This window comes from Neoarius graeffei, chromosome 24 (genome assembly GCF_027579695.1).
Source record: "Neoarius graeffei isolate fNeoGra1 chromosome 24, fNeoGra1.pri, whole genome shotgun sequence".
Lineage (NCBI taxonomy): Eukaryota > Metazoa > Chordata > Actinopteri > Siluriformes > Ariidae > Neoarius > Neoarius graeffei.
Window position 1 is genome coordinate 51204576 of NC_083592.1, and position 15746 is coordinate 51220321.

At 40.4% G+C, this 15746-nt stretch overlaps 1 protein-coding gene across 1 annotated transcript in view; it reads left to right on the forward strand.

Annotated features, from left to right (window-relative positions):
* nf2a (NF2, moesin-ezrin-radixin like (MERLIN) tumor suppressor a) overlaps nucleotides 1-15746 on the forward strand; it is a 120979-nt gene that overhangs the window by 79758 nt on the left and 25475 nt on the right. The window contains exons 9-14 of the mRNA XM_060907454.1: nucleotides 237-311; nucleotides 2411-2524; nucleotides 3876-3998; nucleotides 7999-8115; nucleotides 11475-11575; nucleotides 15334-15439. Coding sequence (XP_060763437.1) covers nucleotides 237-311; nucleotides 2411-2524; nucleotides 3876-3998; nucleotides 7999-8115; nucleotides 11475-11575; nucleotides 15334-15439 — 636 coding nt within the window. The remainder of the gene's footprint in view (nucleotides 1-236; nucleotides 312-2410; nucleotides 2525-3875; nucleotides 3999-7998; nucleotides 8116-11474; nucleotides 11576-15333; nucleotides 15440-15746) is intronic.

A 15746-nucleotide genomic window follows, 5' to 3' on the forward strand; every position in this document is an offset into this window, starting at 1 on the left:
GTTAAACGTTTTTATATTTATTCACGCTGCTACTAATGAAACGACCATCTCAAGACTTTGAGTACTGAGTGTCCTCCCAGAATGCATTCTGTCCGCTTGGATTATTCCTCAGATCGGCCAGTTCCTGCTGCTTAGGATGAGATTTTGTTCATTCAGGAAATGAAGGGTCATGTCTGTCTCGCTCTGAAGAGATGCTCAGAGCCTCCTTATGTTGCTTGTCTGGTTTTTATCCGCAGTTCGCTATTAAGCCCCTGGATAAGAAAGCGGACGTGTTCAAATTCAACTCCTCCAGACTGCGGGTGAATAAGTTGGTAAGTAACAATTGGATGATGATGATTATTATTATTATTATTATTTTTAACGCTGATGGATGCAGAATGGTCGAGCTGCTCAGTTACCTTGTCGTAATGATGAGAATATTTAACTTCCTCAGTTAATTGAACACAATTGAGCATTGTATCAGTGAGCTAAGCTAATGTGGCTAACCCGAGAGGTTGCCATGTTTGTTGTTTTTGGTTGATTGATGTGTTAATTTCTGCGCTTCCCACACAGATGTTTTGACCGTATATCATAAGTTACACATTTTCTTTTTATTTTGAGCTTGATATTCCTTTCCTGAGCTCAGTATTTGTTTGTTTTTTGGTTTGTTATGCATCTGAAAGAATACAGGAGTGTTAATAAAAAAAAATACAATTTAATTATGCAGCAATTAATTTTTGCCTCCACTGAGCTTCCCAGTCTCGGGTTTTGTTTACCAGTATTGTGCGTTAGAGTTATAAGGTGCTTGTTGCAGGTTACGTTTTCCAACCCCAAAAAAAGTCAAGCTACACTTTTTTTTAAAAATGCAAAAATCGTAAAATGTGAACACAGCAGAAGGTACCGCATGAAATGAGATGTTTTGTTAAAGGTGGAGAAACATGTTTGAAATTTACATACTGCACCTTTAATTTCAAGGTTGTGCTTTTTTTTTCTATTTTCCTCTGTTTCCTCTTAATTTTTCAATTCATCTAATCTATATTGCTGTCTGTCGCTCTCTGTATATTGCTCTCTATCTCTCTATCTGTATCGCTCTGTCTTTAGCTCTCTATATCGCTGTCTCTCTATCTTTATCTGCATCTCTCTCTCTCTCCCCGTCTATATTGTTCTCTATCTCTCTATCTGTATCGCTCTGTCTCTAGCTCTCTATATCGCTGTCTCTCTATCTTTATCTGCATCGCTCTATCTCTCTCTCTCCCTGTCTATATTGCTCTCTATCTCTCTATCTGTATCGCTCTGTCTCTAGCTCTCTATATCGCTGTCTCTCTATCTTTATCTGCATCGCTCTATCTCTCTCTCTCCCCGTCTATATTGCTCTCTATCTCTCCATCTGTATCGCTCTGTCTCTAGCGCTCTATATCGCTGTCTCTCTATCTTTATCTGCATTGCTCTCTCTCTCTCTCTCCCCCGTATATATTGCTCTCTATCTCTCTATCTGTATCGCTCTGTCTCTAGCGCTCTATATCGCTGTCTCTCTATCTTTATCTGCATCGCTCTATCTCTCTCTCTCTCCCCGTCTATATTGCTCTCTATCTCTCCATCTGTATCGCTCTGTCTCTAGCTGTCTATATCGCTGTCTCTCTATCTTTATCTGCATTGCTCTCTCTCTCTCTCCCCCGTATATATTGCTCTCTATCTCTCTATCTGTATCGCTCTGTCTCTAGCTCTCTATATTGCTGTCTATCTCTCTCTCCCCGTCTATATTGCTCTCTATCTCTCTATCTGTATCGCTCTGTTTCTAGCTCTCTATATCGCTGTCTCTCTATCTTTATCTGCATTGCTCTATCTCTTTGTTGCTCTCTATATCTCTCTCTGTATTGCTCTATCTCTCCCTCTGTCTATATTGCTCTCTATCTCGATCACTCTCCCTCTCTATCTTTATAATCGCTTTCTCTCTGTCTATCTCTATCACACTATAATTTTATCTCTCTCTCTCTGTGTCTGTGTTGCTCTCTATATCTCTCTCTGTATTGCTCTATCTCTCCCTCTGTCTATATTGCTCTCTTTCTCTCTCCCTCTCTATCCCTATAATTTGCTTTCTCTCTGTCTATCTCTATCACACTATCATTCTATCTCTATAATTGCTTTCTCTCTGTCTATCTCTATTACGCTATCATTCTGTCTCTATCGCACTATCTCTATATTGCTATCTCTATCGCTCTATCTCCATCACGCTCTCCATCTCTGGCTCTCTCTATCTTGATCACACCATCACTCTATGGCTCTATCTCCATCGCTCTATCTCCATCTTTGTCTCTATCTCTCTATCATTCTCTCTCTATCTCTATATCGATCTCTCTATAAAGATACAATTCTTGATAAAAGGGGTGTGTGTGCGTGTGTGTGTGTGTGTGTGTGTGTGTGCACGCTTCAGATTCTGCAGCTGTGTATCGGGAACCACGACCTGTTCATGAGGAGACGCCGAGTGGATTCACTGGAGGTGCAGCAGATGAAGTCTCAGGCCCGAGAGGAGAAAGCTCGCAAACAGGTGAGAGAGAAAGAGAAGAATAATGAAGATGGAGAGACTAGAGAGATGGAGAGGTGAGAAGGGGAAGCAAAGAGGAAAGGATAAAGAATATTGGGAAGTGAAGTTGGGGAAAGAGGGATGAAGGAGAAACAAGATGGAGTGGGAGAGAGGGAAGAAAGGGAGAAGTGGGAGAGAAGAGGAGAGACTGGGGAAGGGGAGGGAAGGTGGAAGAGCGGAGAAGGATGAATGAGAGATTAGGTTGAGCGGAAGATAGAAGTATGAAGGAGGGAGAGGAGGATGAAGGAAAGAAGTAGAAGAAAAGGATAAAGATGAGAGAGGGAGGAATGGGAGATAGGGTTGAGGAAATAAGGATAAGGGAGAGAAGAAAGAGAAAGGGATGAAGGAGGAGTAGAGGAAGGAAGGGTGAAGGGGAGAGAGAAAGAGGAGGGGAAAACAAGGACAGAATGATGGAGAGGACAGGTGGAAGAAGAGAATGAAGGAGAAAGGGATGGAGGAGGAGGAGTGGAAGACAAGGATGAAGGGGTGAGAGAAGGAGGAGTGGAAGAAAAAAGGCGTGAAGGGGAGAGAGAGAGGAGTGGAAGACAGGACAAGATGAAGGAGTGCGAGAAAGAAGGATGGAGAGAAAAAGGAGTGGAAGATGGAAGGGCAGAATGATGGAGAGAGAAGGAGAAGAAAGGGATGGAGGAGATGGAGTGGAAGATAGGAGAGAAAATCAAGAGGAAGGACAATGATTGAGAGAGAAGGAGAAAGGGATGAAGGAGAGGAGGAGTGAAAGATGGAAAGAGAAGGATGAAGGACAAGAAAGGTGTGAAGGAGGAGTGGAAGACAGAAGGAGAGAATGATGGCAAGAAGGAGAAGAAAGGAATGAAGGAGTGGAAGATGGGAAGAGAGAAGGATGACGATGCAGAAGGGTGTGAAGGGGAGAGAGAGAAGGAGGACTGGAAATTAGAAGAGTGAAGGAGAGACGTGGAAGAAAGGGATGAAGGAGGAGTGGAAGAAGGAAGGGGAGAGAGAAGGAGTGGAAGATGGAAGGAGAGAAAATCAAGAAGAAGAGGAGGAAAGTTGTTTAAACATGAAGGAGTGTAAAGAATAAAGAAAGCGAAGGCTGTAGTAAATGGACGCTGTCCCACGTCCTCTTCACACCGAGTCCCTCCTCAGCCGTATTGAAAGACTTGGTGTTATGAAGTCCAGGGTCTCTCTCTCTCTCTCTCTCTCTCTCTGTTTGAAGATCCCTCGCTTTTGATGTCGACTCTTTCACTCCTGTTAGCACCAGGGTTTGATGTTTCTTCCACGGTCCCTCGTGCTGAAGAAGCTGATATCGATTTCCGTCCGTCTGTCCTTTTGTGTGTAGATGGAGAGACAGAGGCTGGAGAGAGAGAAGCACCTGCGTGAGGAAGCCGAGAGAGCGAGGGATGAGTTGGAGCGACGACTTTTACATCTACAGGATGAAGCTCTGATGGCCAATGAAGCTCTGGTGAGGCTGTTGGACAGCAGCTGGCCATATAGTGTGTGTGTGTGTGCGTGTGTGTGTACGTACGTACGTCATGTGTGTGTCTGTATGGGTCATGACCAGCGGGATGGAGGTATCGATGTCTCCTTAGATATGATGATGCTCTCGAGCTATAAACGCATGGATTAAAGTTTTCCGTCATGTGACGGATTTCCGTCAACTGAACTCTCCCAAGGCCAAATGTGAGGTTGGTGCTGATCCGAGGAGAATTAAAATGACGGGTGGTTGGGTAGAGATTGGGTTATAACACTGATGTGTCGCAACACCATCAACTATCAGCAGGGTTTATTTAACTTTTTTGTTTTTGAGCCATGCTTTGTGTCGTTCATTTCCTATCTTTGATCATGTTTAAACGTTCGCTGTCTACGGTGCGGGGTTAAAAAAACATGCGCTGTCAAAATTGGCAAAATACATTCCCATGTGCTTGGCGTGCTTGTGTCTGACCATTTCTGTTTTGTATTAAATTAAATCTTGCCAAAATGACTTAGTTCAAACCTGGACATACAGTGGTGCTTGAAAGTTTGTGAACCCTTTAGAATTTTCTATATTTCTGCATAAATATGACCTAAAACATCATCAGATTTTCACACAAGCCCGAAATGTAGATAAAGAGAACCCAGTTAAACAAATGTGACAAAAATATTATACTGGGTAATTTATTTATTGAAGAAAATGACCCAATATTACATATCTGTGAGTGGCAAAAGTGTGTGAACCTTTGCTTTCAGTATCTGGTGTGACCCCCTTGTGCAGCAATAACTGCAACTAAACATTTCCGGTAACTGTTGATCAGTCCTACACACCGGCTTGGAGGAATTTTAGCCCGTTCCTCCGTACAGAACAGCTTCAACTCTGGGATGTTGGTGGGTTTCCTCACATGAACTGCTCGCTTCAGGTCCTTCCACAACATTTCGATTGGATTAAGGTCAGGACTTTGACTTGGCCATTCCAAAACATTAACTGTATTCTTCTTTAACCATTGTGGGTGGTAGAAAAGGGCAACTGGACTTGCTTGAAGATTCTTGAAAACGTTTCACCTCTCGTCCAAAAGGCTTCCTCAGTTCTGTCTGACTAATAGGGAGTATCAGATATTTATCCTCTCCTGGCTCAGAATCAGAATCAGAATTCTGATGACCAGCTCATCTAAGGTGTCACTGAGGCATCATGTTGGTGTGGGTCGCTGGAGGCTGGGTGTGAATGGCGAGTCATTAGGGTGATCAAAGGATTGCCCGTTAGGGTGATCAATGGCAATCTGACTCTCTCTGTCCTCCTGTGAGTCCCCGAAAACAGCTGGGTCCTGGCCAGGACCCAGCTGTTTTCGGGGACTCACAGGAGGACAGAGAGAGTCAGATTGCCATTGATCACCCTAACGGGCAATCCTTTGATCACCCTAATGACTCGCCATTCACACCCAGCCTCCAGCGACCCACACCAACATGATGCCTCAGTGACACCTTAGATGAGCTGGTCATCAGAATTCTGATTCTGATTCTGAGCCAGGAGAGGATAAATATCTGATACTCCCTATTAGTCAGACAGAACTGAGGAAGCCTTTTGGACGAGAGGTGAAACGTTTTCAAGAATCTTCAAGCAAGTCCAGTTGCCCTTTTCTACCACCCACAGTTTACTATGACCTGGATGATTGAGAATCTTCACAGACATGCTTCTTTAACCATTCTTTGGTAGAATGACTTGTGTGCTTAGGGTCGTTGTCTTGCTGCATGACCCACCTTCTCTTGAGATTCAGTTCATGGACAGATGTCCTGACATTTTCCTTTAGAATTCACTGGTATAATTCAGAATTCATTGTTCCATCAATGATGGCAAGCCGTCCTGGCTCAGCTGCAGCAAAACAGGCCCAAACCATGATACTACCACCACCATGTTTCACAGATAGGATAAGGTTCTTATGCTGAATGCAGGGTTTTCCTTTCTCCAAACATAACGCTTCTCATTTAAACCAAAAAGTTCTATTTTGGTCTCATCCATCCACCAAACATTTTTCCAATAGCCTTCTGGCTTGTCCACGTGGTCTTTAGCAAACTGCAGACAAGCAGCAATGTTCTTTTTGGAGAGCAGTAGCTTTCTCCTTGCAACCCTGCCATGCACACCATTGTTGTTCAGTGTTCTCCTGATGGTGGACTCATGAACATTAACATTAGCCAATGTGAGAGAGGCCTTCAGTTGCTTAGAAGTTACCCTGGGGTCCTTTATGACCTCGCCGACTATTACACGCCTTGCTCTTGGAGTGATCTTTGTTGGTTGACCACTCCTGGGGAGAGTAACAATGGTCTTGAATTTCCTCCATTTGTACACAATCTGTCTGACTGTGGATTGGTGGAGTCCAAACTCTTTAGAGATGGTTTCGTAAACTTTTCCAGCCTGATGAGCATCAACAACGCTTTTTCTGAGGTCCTCAGAAATCTCCTTTGTTCGTGCCATGATACACTTCCACAAACGTGTGTTGTGAAGATCAGACTTTGATAGATCCCTGTTCTTTAAATAAAACAGGGTGCCCACTCACACCTGATTGTCATCCCATTGATTGAAAACACCCGACTCTAATTTCACCTTCAAATTAACTGCTAATCCTAGAGGTTCACATACTTTTGCCACTCACAGATATGTAATATTGGATCATTTTCCTCAATAAATAAACGACTAAGTATAATATTTTTGTCCCATTTGTTTAACTGGGTTCTCTTTATCTACTTTTAAGACTTGTGTGAAAATCTGATGATGTTTCAGATCATATTTATGCAGAAATATAGAAAATTCTAAAGGGTTCACAAACTTTCAAGCACCACTGTATAGAAATAGAGCATGTTAAAAAAAAAAACGAAAAAATAAAGCCCGGAAAGCCCGCTCCTCTGCTTCAGCCAGACTTGAAGACCCGACAGTGCAATGCTTGCAGACTGTCAGAAGTAATTAGACCTAAATTTATAGCTAACAAATCAGCAGAAGCCCCAACAATTATTATTTTCGTTAGGCCAATGTGTAAGGCATGTTAGAACCGTGCCTTATAGCCTACGTTATATCACAATTTAAAGGACGTTTGAGGAGTTGGAGGCTGCGAGCGCAATGATGTTCCGACATGCGCTAAACTTTATTCCCTGAAAATCATACACCAGCGTTCAATGCCCCAAACAGTCAAAACGTCTAGAAGACTACGGTTAAATAATAATCATAGCCTACTAAGTTAAATTACGTCAAAACATCTGTTTCTGGCCTACGAAATGATGGAGGAAAATGAGAACGAACGCAAAGTAGATAGCAGCCAACTTCACGCGATCTTTTAGGGAACTTAACACTCGTGTTGGCCACAATATTTCTCTTAATAAAATCTTGAATTGTTTTTGAAGTCGTATTCAACACAAAGTAAGGTCAAATTATAATTTTAATTTAAGCAAAGATCCAAACTTTTTTCTATATTGACGTCGAGCACAGAGGAGCATGTCATTCTGCTTTCGGTTTCGGCAGCATGGATGTGCTTTACATGAAAGAAGGCACTGATGTGTCTGCCATCGATAAAAGTGTAAAAAACAAGTGGAGGTGGGCTTGGCTGTACGAAATAGATGAAAACGGAAAGCCATTTAGTTCATGGTGCAAAAAACTAAACATTCCAGGCGCTTGCACTTGTGTGGTTTGCCACAAAAAATAATATACGGAAGCAATGGAAAGAGAGTGCAATAAATTGAATACATTAATCCATTAATTAATTGATAATAAAGTTATCAGTTCTAAGTTAACCATTCTCAGAATTTCATCGAAATCCACCCATAACCCCCCGTAAATTTTCAGTCAAATATATATATATTTTTTTGCTTTAATCCATGTAAACGTTGATGCGTACAATCAGTAGTTTTGGTGTAAAACTAATTTTTATCGACAAAGACAGAACCTTGTATGGAAATTCTAAGGTGTGTGTGTGTGTGTTCGCTCCATGTGTTCTCCTTGTCGTCAGCTGCGTTCCGAGGAGACGGCTGATCTGTTAGCGGAGAAGGCTCAGATCGCTGAGGAAGAGGCCAAACTGCTGGCTCAGAAGGCAGCCGAGGCCGAGCAGGAGATCCAGCGCATTAAAGTACGTGCTCATATCGAGGTTCTGTATTTCACTGAACTTCTGTCTGCGAGATTTTCTCAGGAACTTTAGAGTAAAGAGCAACAACTGGTTGAGAAGGAAAAAAAAAAGTTTATTTGCAAAATTACAAGACGATGGTAGAATATTAAATATTAATTTTCCAGGCTGGATGATTTCAATAAATCCAACACTCCCATGGCCTAATTATTATTGTTTTTTAAAATTTTTTCAATATTATCTGTATCGTGTGATTTGCGCCACGTTTAGTTGCACTTCCTGATTTCTTCTGTGCAATATAAAACATACACCGAATCAGCCATAACATTAAAAACACTGACAGTTGAAGTGAATATTTAAGTTATTCCACGAAATCCAGTCGTACATGAGCCGACGAGGCGCGTAGCACCGAGTTGTTTATAAGCCGTGTATGACGAGATTGAGCGGAATAACTGTTTTATTCTATCCACATTCACTGGATTTTGAGAAACAGAGCATTTTTATTTTTATTTTTTGCAAATTCGATAAATAAAAAATTTTATCCAAAACGTCCGACAAAATCATTTCCACTTGGAATGTAAACAAACCGGCGAAATGACAGGAGCAATTTGTGAAAAATGCGATAATAATAATAATTCTTGAAAAATAAATAAAGGTACATTCTTACCATCAAATACTTTTATTTCATATTTTGTTGCGCTTTTTTTTGTGTGGTTTTTTTGGCAGTTTGGCGCCACTGACTGGGCTGGAGTGTGGAACGGAGATATTTAGGGGGGAAGACTATATTCTTTTAGCTGTTTCTGTTTCTTTTAAATACTTGAAAACAAAGTGATGTATCTGACTTGATGCGCGCCACCATTTTGTTTTTCTCTACTCACGGTATATGAGCTGATATCCTAGTAGTAGAGTAGCCAATCAGAGCGCACACTTGCTCATATCCAGTGAATGTAGATGGAATAATTAAGTTATTCCATGAAATCGAGTCGTACATGAGCTGATAGCCGACGAGGCGCGTAGCACCGAGTACAACGCCTCTCTGGGGGGAGGAGGGGTAACAGGAGGACAGAGGACGGGAAGGAGCAGTAGCCTAGCCTAACAATAAGCAATACCGGACAATGTGCAATATAATGTGCAATATCTCTCCTGCTTCCCCCCCCCCATATCTTATTCTTTTATAGACCCCTTTCACATGACATCACCGCGCCGTGAGATTTTGTTAGGCGCCATATTGGAAGACCAAGTACATGCACTCACAATATAAAACAAAGTACGAGCGAGAGTAAAGTGACACGATGGCTGATAATTCTGGTTATGTGAGTACATTACCAGCTGCAGAAAGGGCACGGTATGTGGAGAAACTGGCTGTGATTGATGGGTTTGACCCATATGATAAGACTCGGGGCAAGGGAGAATGGAAACATAAGGAGGACCGGACACCAATTCTGCCATCTGTTTGCTACCCAGACATTGTAAACTATTTGTTGTTTACACCCAGTGCCTACACTCAGTGTTCGAACTATGCCGATATTTTCGGGGGGCCCCTTTTTTTCCCTTGGGGGGGGGGTGCTTGCGCTTATCTCGGAGCGCGGATCTCCAAACACATGAGAAGCCTATCTTACGCACATATCACGCGGACTCCACACACGCATCGCGTCTGAAGTCATAACTCATCAGGGGAAATCGTGTCCGCATTGGCATGTTCAAAAAACAACCTCGCGTCAACAATGATACCACACGCAAGAAAAAAAAACAATCAGGCTACTCAACAACCAACCTGGCAGCAGCGAGCAAGCCCCAAACCATCCTAAATTATTATTATTATTATTAAATTGTAGAAGTCTGGGAGGCTTGCTCCTCATACAGTTATCAACTTGGGGCCACTTTAGCATGTTTTAAATCTGAATTTCTTGCGTTTGCTTACCTCAAAGTGTCCGCAGATCATGCACAGACTTATCCATTATATCCACAGTTTTTTGCCAAGTCTCACACAGGTTTCTTTCAAGTCTACTGTTGGGCCAATAAATCATAAATAAAACAGCTCAGATTTGTTTGTTTAAGTCGTTTGCCACTCCACTTTATTCTCGTGGGTTCACATACCGCTGCTATTTCTCCCTAATCATGAGTTTGTTGGTCTTCCAAAATGGCGCAGGGTCTGTTTACTTCCGGTTTCGGGTGACGTCAGTGAAAGGGGTCTATATTTGTATATGTAAATACTTAATTTATTTTAATTTATCTAGAAGTTCTCTCTATTTATTTTCTCTGTTTATCTGTAATGATGCTGCTGGAATCTTAATTTCCCTGAAGGAACCCTCCCAAAGGGATCAGTAAAGTTTTATCTAATCTAATAATCCATGTACGATGAGATTGAGTGGAATAACTGTTTTATTCTATCCACATTCACTGGATTTTGAGAAACGGAGCATTTTTTTTTTTTTACATTTTTTTTTTTTTTGCAAATTTGATAAATAAAAATTTTTTATACAAAACATCCGACAAAATCATTTCCGCTTAGAATGTAAACAAACCTGCAAAATGACAGGAGCAATTTGTGAAAAATGCGGCGATGATGATGATAATTCTTGAAAAATTAAAAAAAAAGATACGTTCTTACAATCAAATACTTTCATTCCATATTTTGTTGCTTTTTTTGTGGTTTTGTTTTTGAGTAGTTTTTTATTTCATCCTCGGTTGGTTCAGCAACACGCTCCGCCATTTTGTTTTTCTCTACTCACGGTATATGAGCTGATATCCGAGTAGTAGAGTAGCCAATCGGAGCGTGCGATTGCTCATATCCAGTGAATGTGGAGAGAATATTAGCGTCTCATGCTTCTTCCTGAAAATACTTCAGCACTAGTTTTCTACCCTTTTTTTTCCCCAAAACATCATACAATGAAATATGCAAAATTGTTAAAACTGAATAACAATCATGTATTAAATATTAAGTATGTAAATGTACTAACCTGAATTAAAAACAGACCTGTGGTTTAAGGCGACGTGTCGCACAAATTCAGAATTCAGAATGCACTGCGTATTCTGTTAATCCCTAAACAAGAGGGAAATTCACGCTGTCTGTAAAAGAATGGAGGAAAGGTGTGGAGAGGTGAACGATGACAACGAGAGCGGTCACAGAAGGCGAGATCTGAAATGTTAAACTGCAGGAGTTTTTCTGTCAAACAGCTGCAAGTGTGATGCAACGCCGTGGACACAAGTCCGCTGCCTTTCTTCATCGCAGCACGTTGAGAATTCATAAACATTCCGAGCTTCTGCTTGGTGAAACAGACATCCCGCTTGATGTTAGCCTGGGATTACATAATACTTTGTGTAGTATAACTTTGTGATTTTGGCATTACTGCGGTGCGTCGTAGATGACGGCGATCCGCAGTGAGGAGGAGAAGAGGCTGATCGAGCAGAAGATGCTGGAGGCTGAGATGCTTGCCCTCAAAATGGCCGAAGAATCCGAGAGGAGGTTTGTCTCGCACGTACACGAGTTTCAGGCGGAGTTTAACTCTACTTGAGTGTTAGAGTAACAGATAATAACCAAACTGTGAAATCCTGACCTGACGGCCCTCATGTCCTCCACATGGTCCTAAAAATGCTCTGCAAAAAATGGTGGTGTTGAAAAGGTTTAGTAAAGTGTAAAATGTATCTAAAGTTGTACCTTCTAAAAGTTTAAAATGTTAGGCCTCGATATCTTAAAATCATGGAATTTCTATTGAGTTATACATTTTAATTCCAAGATTCTTTTATAATACATCAACCATGAACCTAAGCTTCAGTAGTCAAATAGTAATAACCGCAGTAGAGCTAATAATAGTAGTAACAGAATTAGAAGTAGGAGTAAAAATGCTCTTAGTACTCATAGAAGTAGTATAGTAATAACACTAATAGTAGCAGTGATGGAATTAGTAGTAGTTATAATATTAACCATAGTAGTAGCAGTAGCTATAGTACTAATAGCAGATCTAGTATTAGTAACAGGTAGTAGTAAAGGTAATTCTAGTAGTTTTAGTAGTAGTGATCGTAGTAACAAAAGTAGTAGTAATAATATTGATAGAGGAAGTAGTAACACTAGTAGTAGTAGTACTAGAGCCAATACTAATAGTTGTGCTTGTTAATAGTTGTATTAGAGGTAGGCACAACAGAAGTTGTAGTCATACTTGTCGAGGTAGCAGAGTGAGTATTAGAAATACTCATCGTCAGAGTGGTAGTAGCACAGTAATAGTAATAATACTAATAGTAGAGGTAGTAGTAACAGAAGTAGTAGTAGAGGTAATACTAAAAGGTGTAGTAGTAGTAACAAGTAGTAGTTGAGGTAATGGTTGTACTAGTAGTAGCAGAAGTAGTAGTTGTAACAGTAGTAGTAGTAATACTAATAGAAGAAGTAGTAACATGTAATAGCAATACTAATAGAAGTAGTAACTAGTATTAATAGTAATAAGTAGTAGTAGTAATGCTAATAGAAGTAGTACTAACAAGTAGTAGTAATACCAATAGAAGTAGTAACTAGTAGTAGTAATACTAATATAAAATGTAGTAACAAGTAGTGGTAATACTAATAGACCTGACTAGTAGTAGTAATACCAATAGAAGAAGTAACAAGTGGTAGTAATACTAATAGAAGTAGTAACTAGTAGTAATAGTAATAGAAGTAGTAACAAGTATTACAAGCACGAATAGAATGAGTAGTAACAATAGTAATACATAGGAGTAGTAATAGTAATAGAGGTAGTTACTAGTAGTAGTAATAGTAATAGGAGCTGTAGTAGTAATACTAAAAGAAGTAACAAGTAGTAATCGTAATAAGTAGCAGCAACAAGTAGTAGTAATACTAATAGATGTAGTAATACTAATAGAAGATGTAGTAACTAGTAGTAATACTAATAGAAGATGTAGTAACTAGTAGTAATACTAATAGAAGTAGTAGCAACAAGTACTAGTAATACTAATTATGCTAGATGTAGCGACTAGTGGTAATACTAATAGAAGGAGTAACAAGTATTACTAACACTAATAGAATAAGTAGTAACAGTGGTAATACGTAGAAGGAGTAGTCGTAGTAAAAGTAATAGAGGTACAACCCCGATTCCAAAAAAGTTGGGACAAAGTACAAATTGTAAATAAAAACGGAATGCAATGATGTGGAAGTTTTAAAATTCCATATTTTATTCAGAATAGAACATAGATGACATATCAAATGTTTAAACTGAGAAAATGTATCATTTAAAGAGAAAAATTAGGTGATTTTAAATTTCATGACAACAACACATCTCAAAAAAGTTGGGACAAGGCCATGTTTCCCACTGTGAGACATCCCCTTTTCTCTTTACAACAGTCTGTAAACGTCTGGGGACTGAGGAGACAAGTTGCTCAAGTTTAGGGATAGGAATGTTAACCCATTCTTGTCTAATGTAGGATTCTAGTTGCTCAACTGTCTTAGGTCTTTTTTGTCGTATCTTCCGTTTTATGATGCGCCAAATGTTTTCTATGGGTGAAAGATCTGGACTGCAGGCTGGGCAGTTCAGTACCCGGACCCTTCTTCTACGCAGCCATGATGCTGTAATTGATGCAGTATGTGGTTTGGCATTGTCATGTTGGAAAATGCAAGGTCTTCCCTGAAAGAGACGTCGTCTGGATGGGAGCATATGTTGCTCTAGAACCTGGATATACCTTTCAGCATTGATGGTGTCTTTCCAGATGTGTAAGCTGCCCATGCCACACGCACTAATGCAACCCCATACCATCAGAGATGCAGGCTTCTGAACTGAGCGCTGATAACAACTCGGGTCGTCCTTCTCCTCTTTAGTCCGAATGACACGGCGTCCCTGATTTCCATAAAGAACTTCAAATTTTGATTCGTCTGACCACAGAACAGTTTTCCACTTTGCCACAGTCCGTTTTAAATGAGCCTTGGCCCAGAGAAGACGTCTGCGCTTCTGGATCATGTTTAGATACGGCTTCTTCTTTGAACTATAGAGTTTTAGCTGGCAACGGCGGATGGCACGGTGAATTGTGTTCACAGATAATGTTCTCTGGAAATATTCCGGAGCCCATTTTGTGATTTCCAATACAGAAGCATGCCTGTATGTGATGCAGTGCCGTCTAAGGGCCCGAAGATCACGGGCACCCAGTATGGTTTTCCGGCCTTGACCCTTACGCACAGAGATTCTTCCAGATTCTCTGAATCTTTTGATGATATTATGCACTGTAGATGATGATATGTTCAAACTCTTTGCAATTTTACACTGTCGAACTCCTTTCTGATATTGCTCCACTATTTGTCGGCGCAGAATTAGGGGGATTGGTGATCCTCTTCCCATCTTTACTTCTGATAGCCGCTGCCACTCCAAGATGCTCTTTTTATACCCAGTCATGTTAATGACCTATTGCCAATTGACCTAATGAGTTGCAATTTGGTCCTCCAGCTGTTCCTTTTTTGTACCTTTAACTTTTCCAGCCTCTTATTGCCCCTGTCCCAACTTTTTTGAGATGTGTTGCTGTCATGAAATTTCAAATGAGCCAATATTTGGCATGAAATTTCAAAATGTCTCACTTTCGACATTCGATATGTTGTCTATGTTCTACTGTGAATACAATATCAGTTTTTGAGATTTGTAAATTATTGCATTCCGTTTTTATTTACAATTTGTACTTTGTCCCAACTTTTTTTGGAATCGGGGTTGTAGTTACTAGTAGTAATACTAATAGAAGTAGTAGGAACAAATCGTAGTAATAATAAAAGTCGTAACTAGTAGTGGTAATACTAATAGAAAGTGCTGTAGTAACAATAGTGATACTAATAAAAAAGTAGTAGTAGTGATATAAGGATATGTACTGACAATAATACTATTAGAATCAGAAGTAGTAACAAGTATTACTACGACTAATAGGAGGTGGAGAAGTAGTAACAATTACTAGTAATACTAATAGAAGGAGCAGTAATAGTAACAGAAGTAGTTGTATTACTAGTAATTATAGTATTACTAATATCTAAAGCCCAAGCCTGGATTTAGTCTCGTGTATAAACGACTCTTTTCGACCTTATGTATTTAGTCTTCGAAGTGTCTGGCTCTTTCGGCCATTGTGTCATTGGCTTTTATGTACATTTGTACTCCTTCACACTGGCTCTGTAAGCATCACTGTGGTGGACTGTGAGCTGAGGCTCAGTGCAGCTTCTTGCGCGTTCCTGAGTGAATGAAAACGCCTCACACTCTCTTTTCTCCACAGAGCCAAGGAAGCCGATCAACTGAAGCAGGACCTGCAGGAGGCCAGAGAGTCTGAGCGCAGAGCCAAACATAAGCTGCTGGAGATCACTAGCAAATCGCCTTACTCGGTACCCTTGAGCAGTGGCTCTCCTTTTCACGGTCTTTTTACCAGACTAGATTATTTTTTACTGTCGGGAAGAACATAAAAATATAATATGACTGAATGTTATTAAAAAAAAAAAAAGAATGCAGCGTACAACGAGTGGGTTATTTAATAGTCGAGCGCGAAACGGCTCTGGTTCTGTATTATGATTTGTAGACGGTGATCGGTTTATTATTTATTTATTTATTTATTTATTTTTGTACATAAACAGCTTGTCCAGTTCATTTCCCGTGTCATTATCGTACAGGATATCTGACAGCAGCAGTGTTATG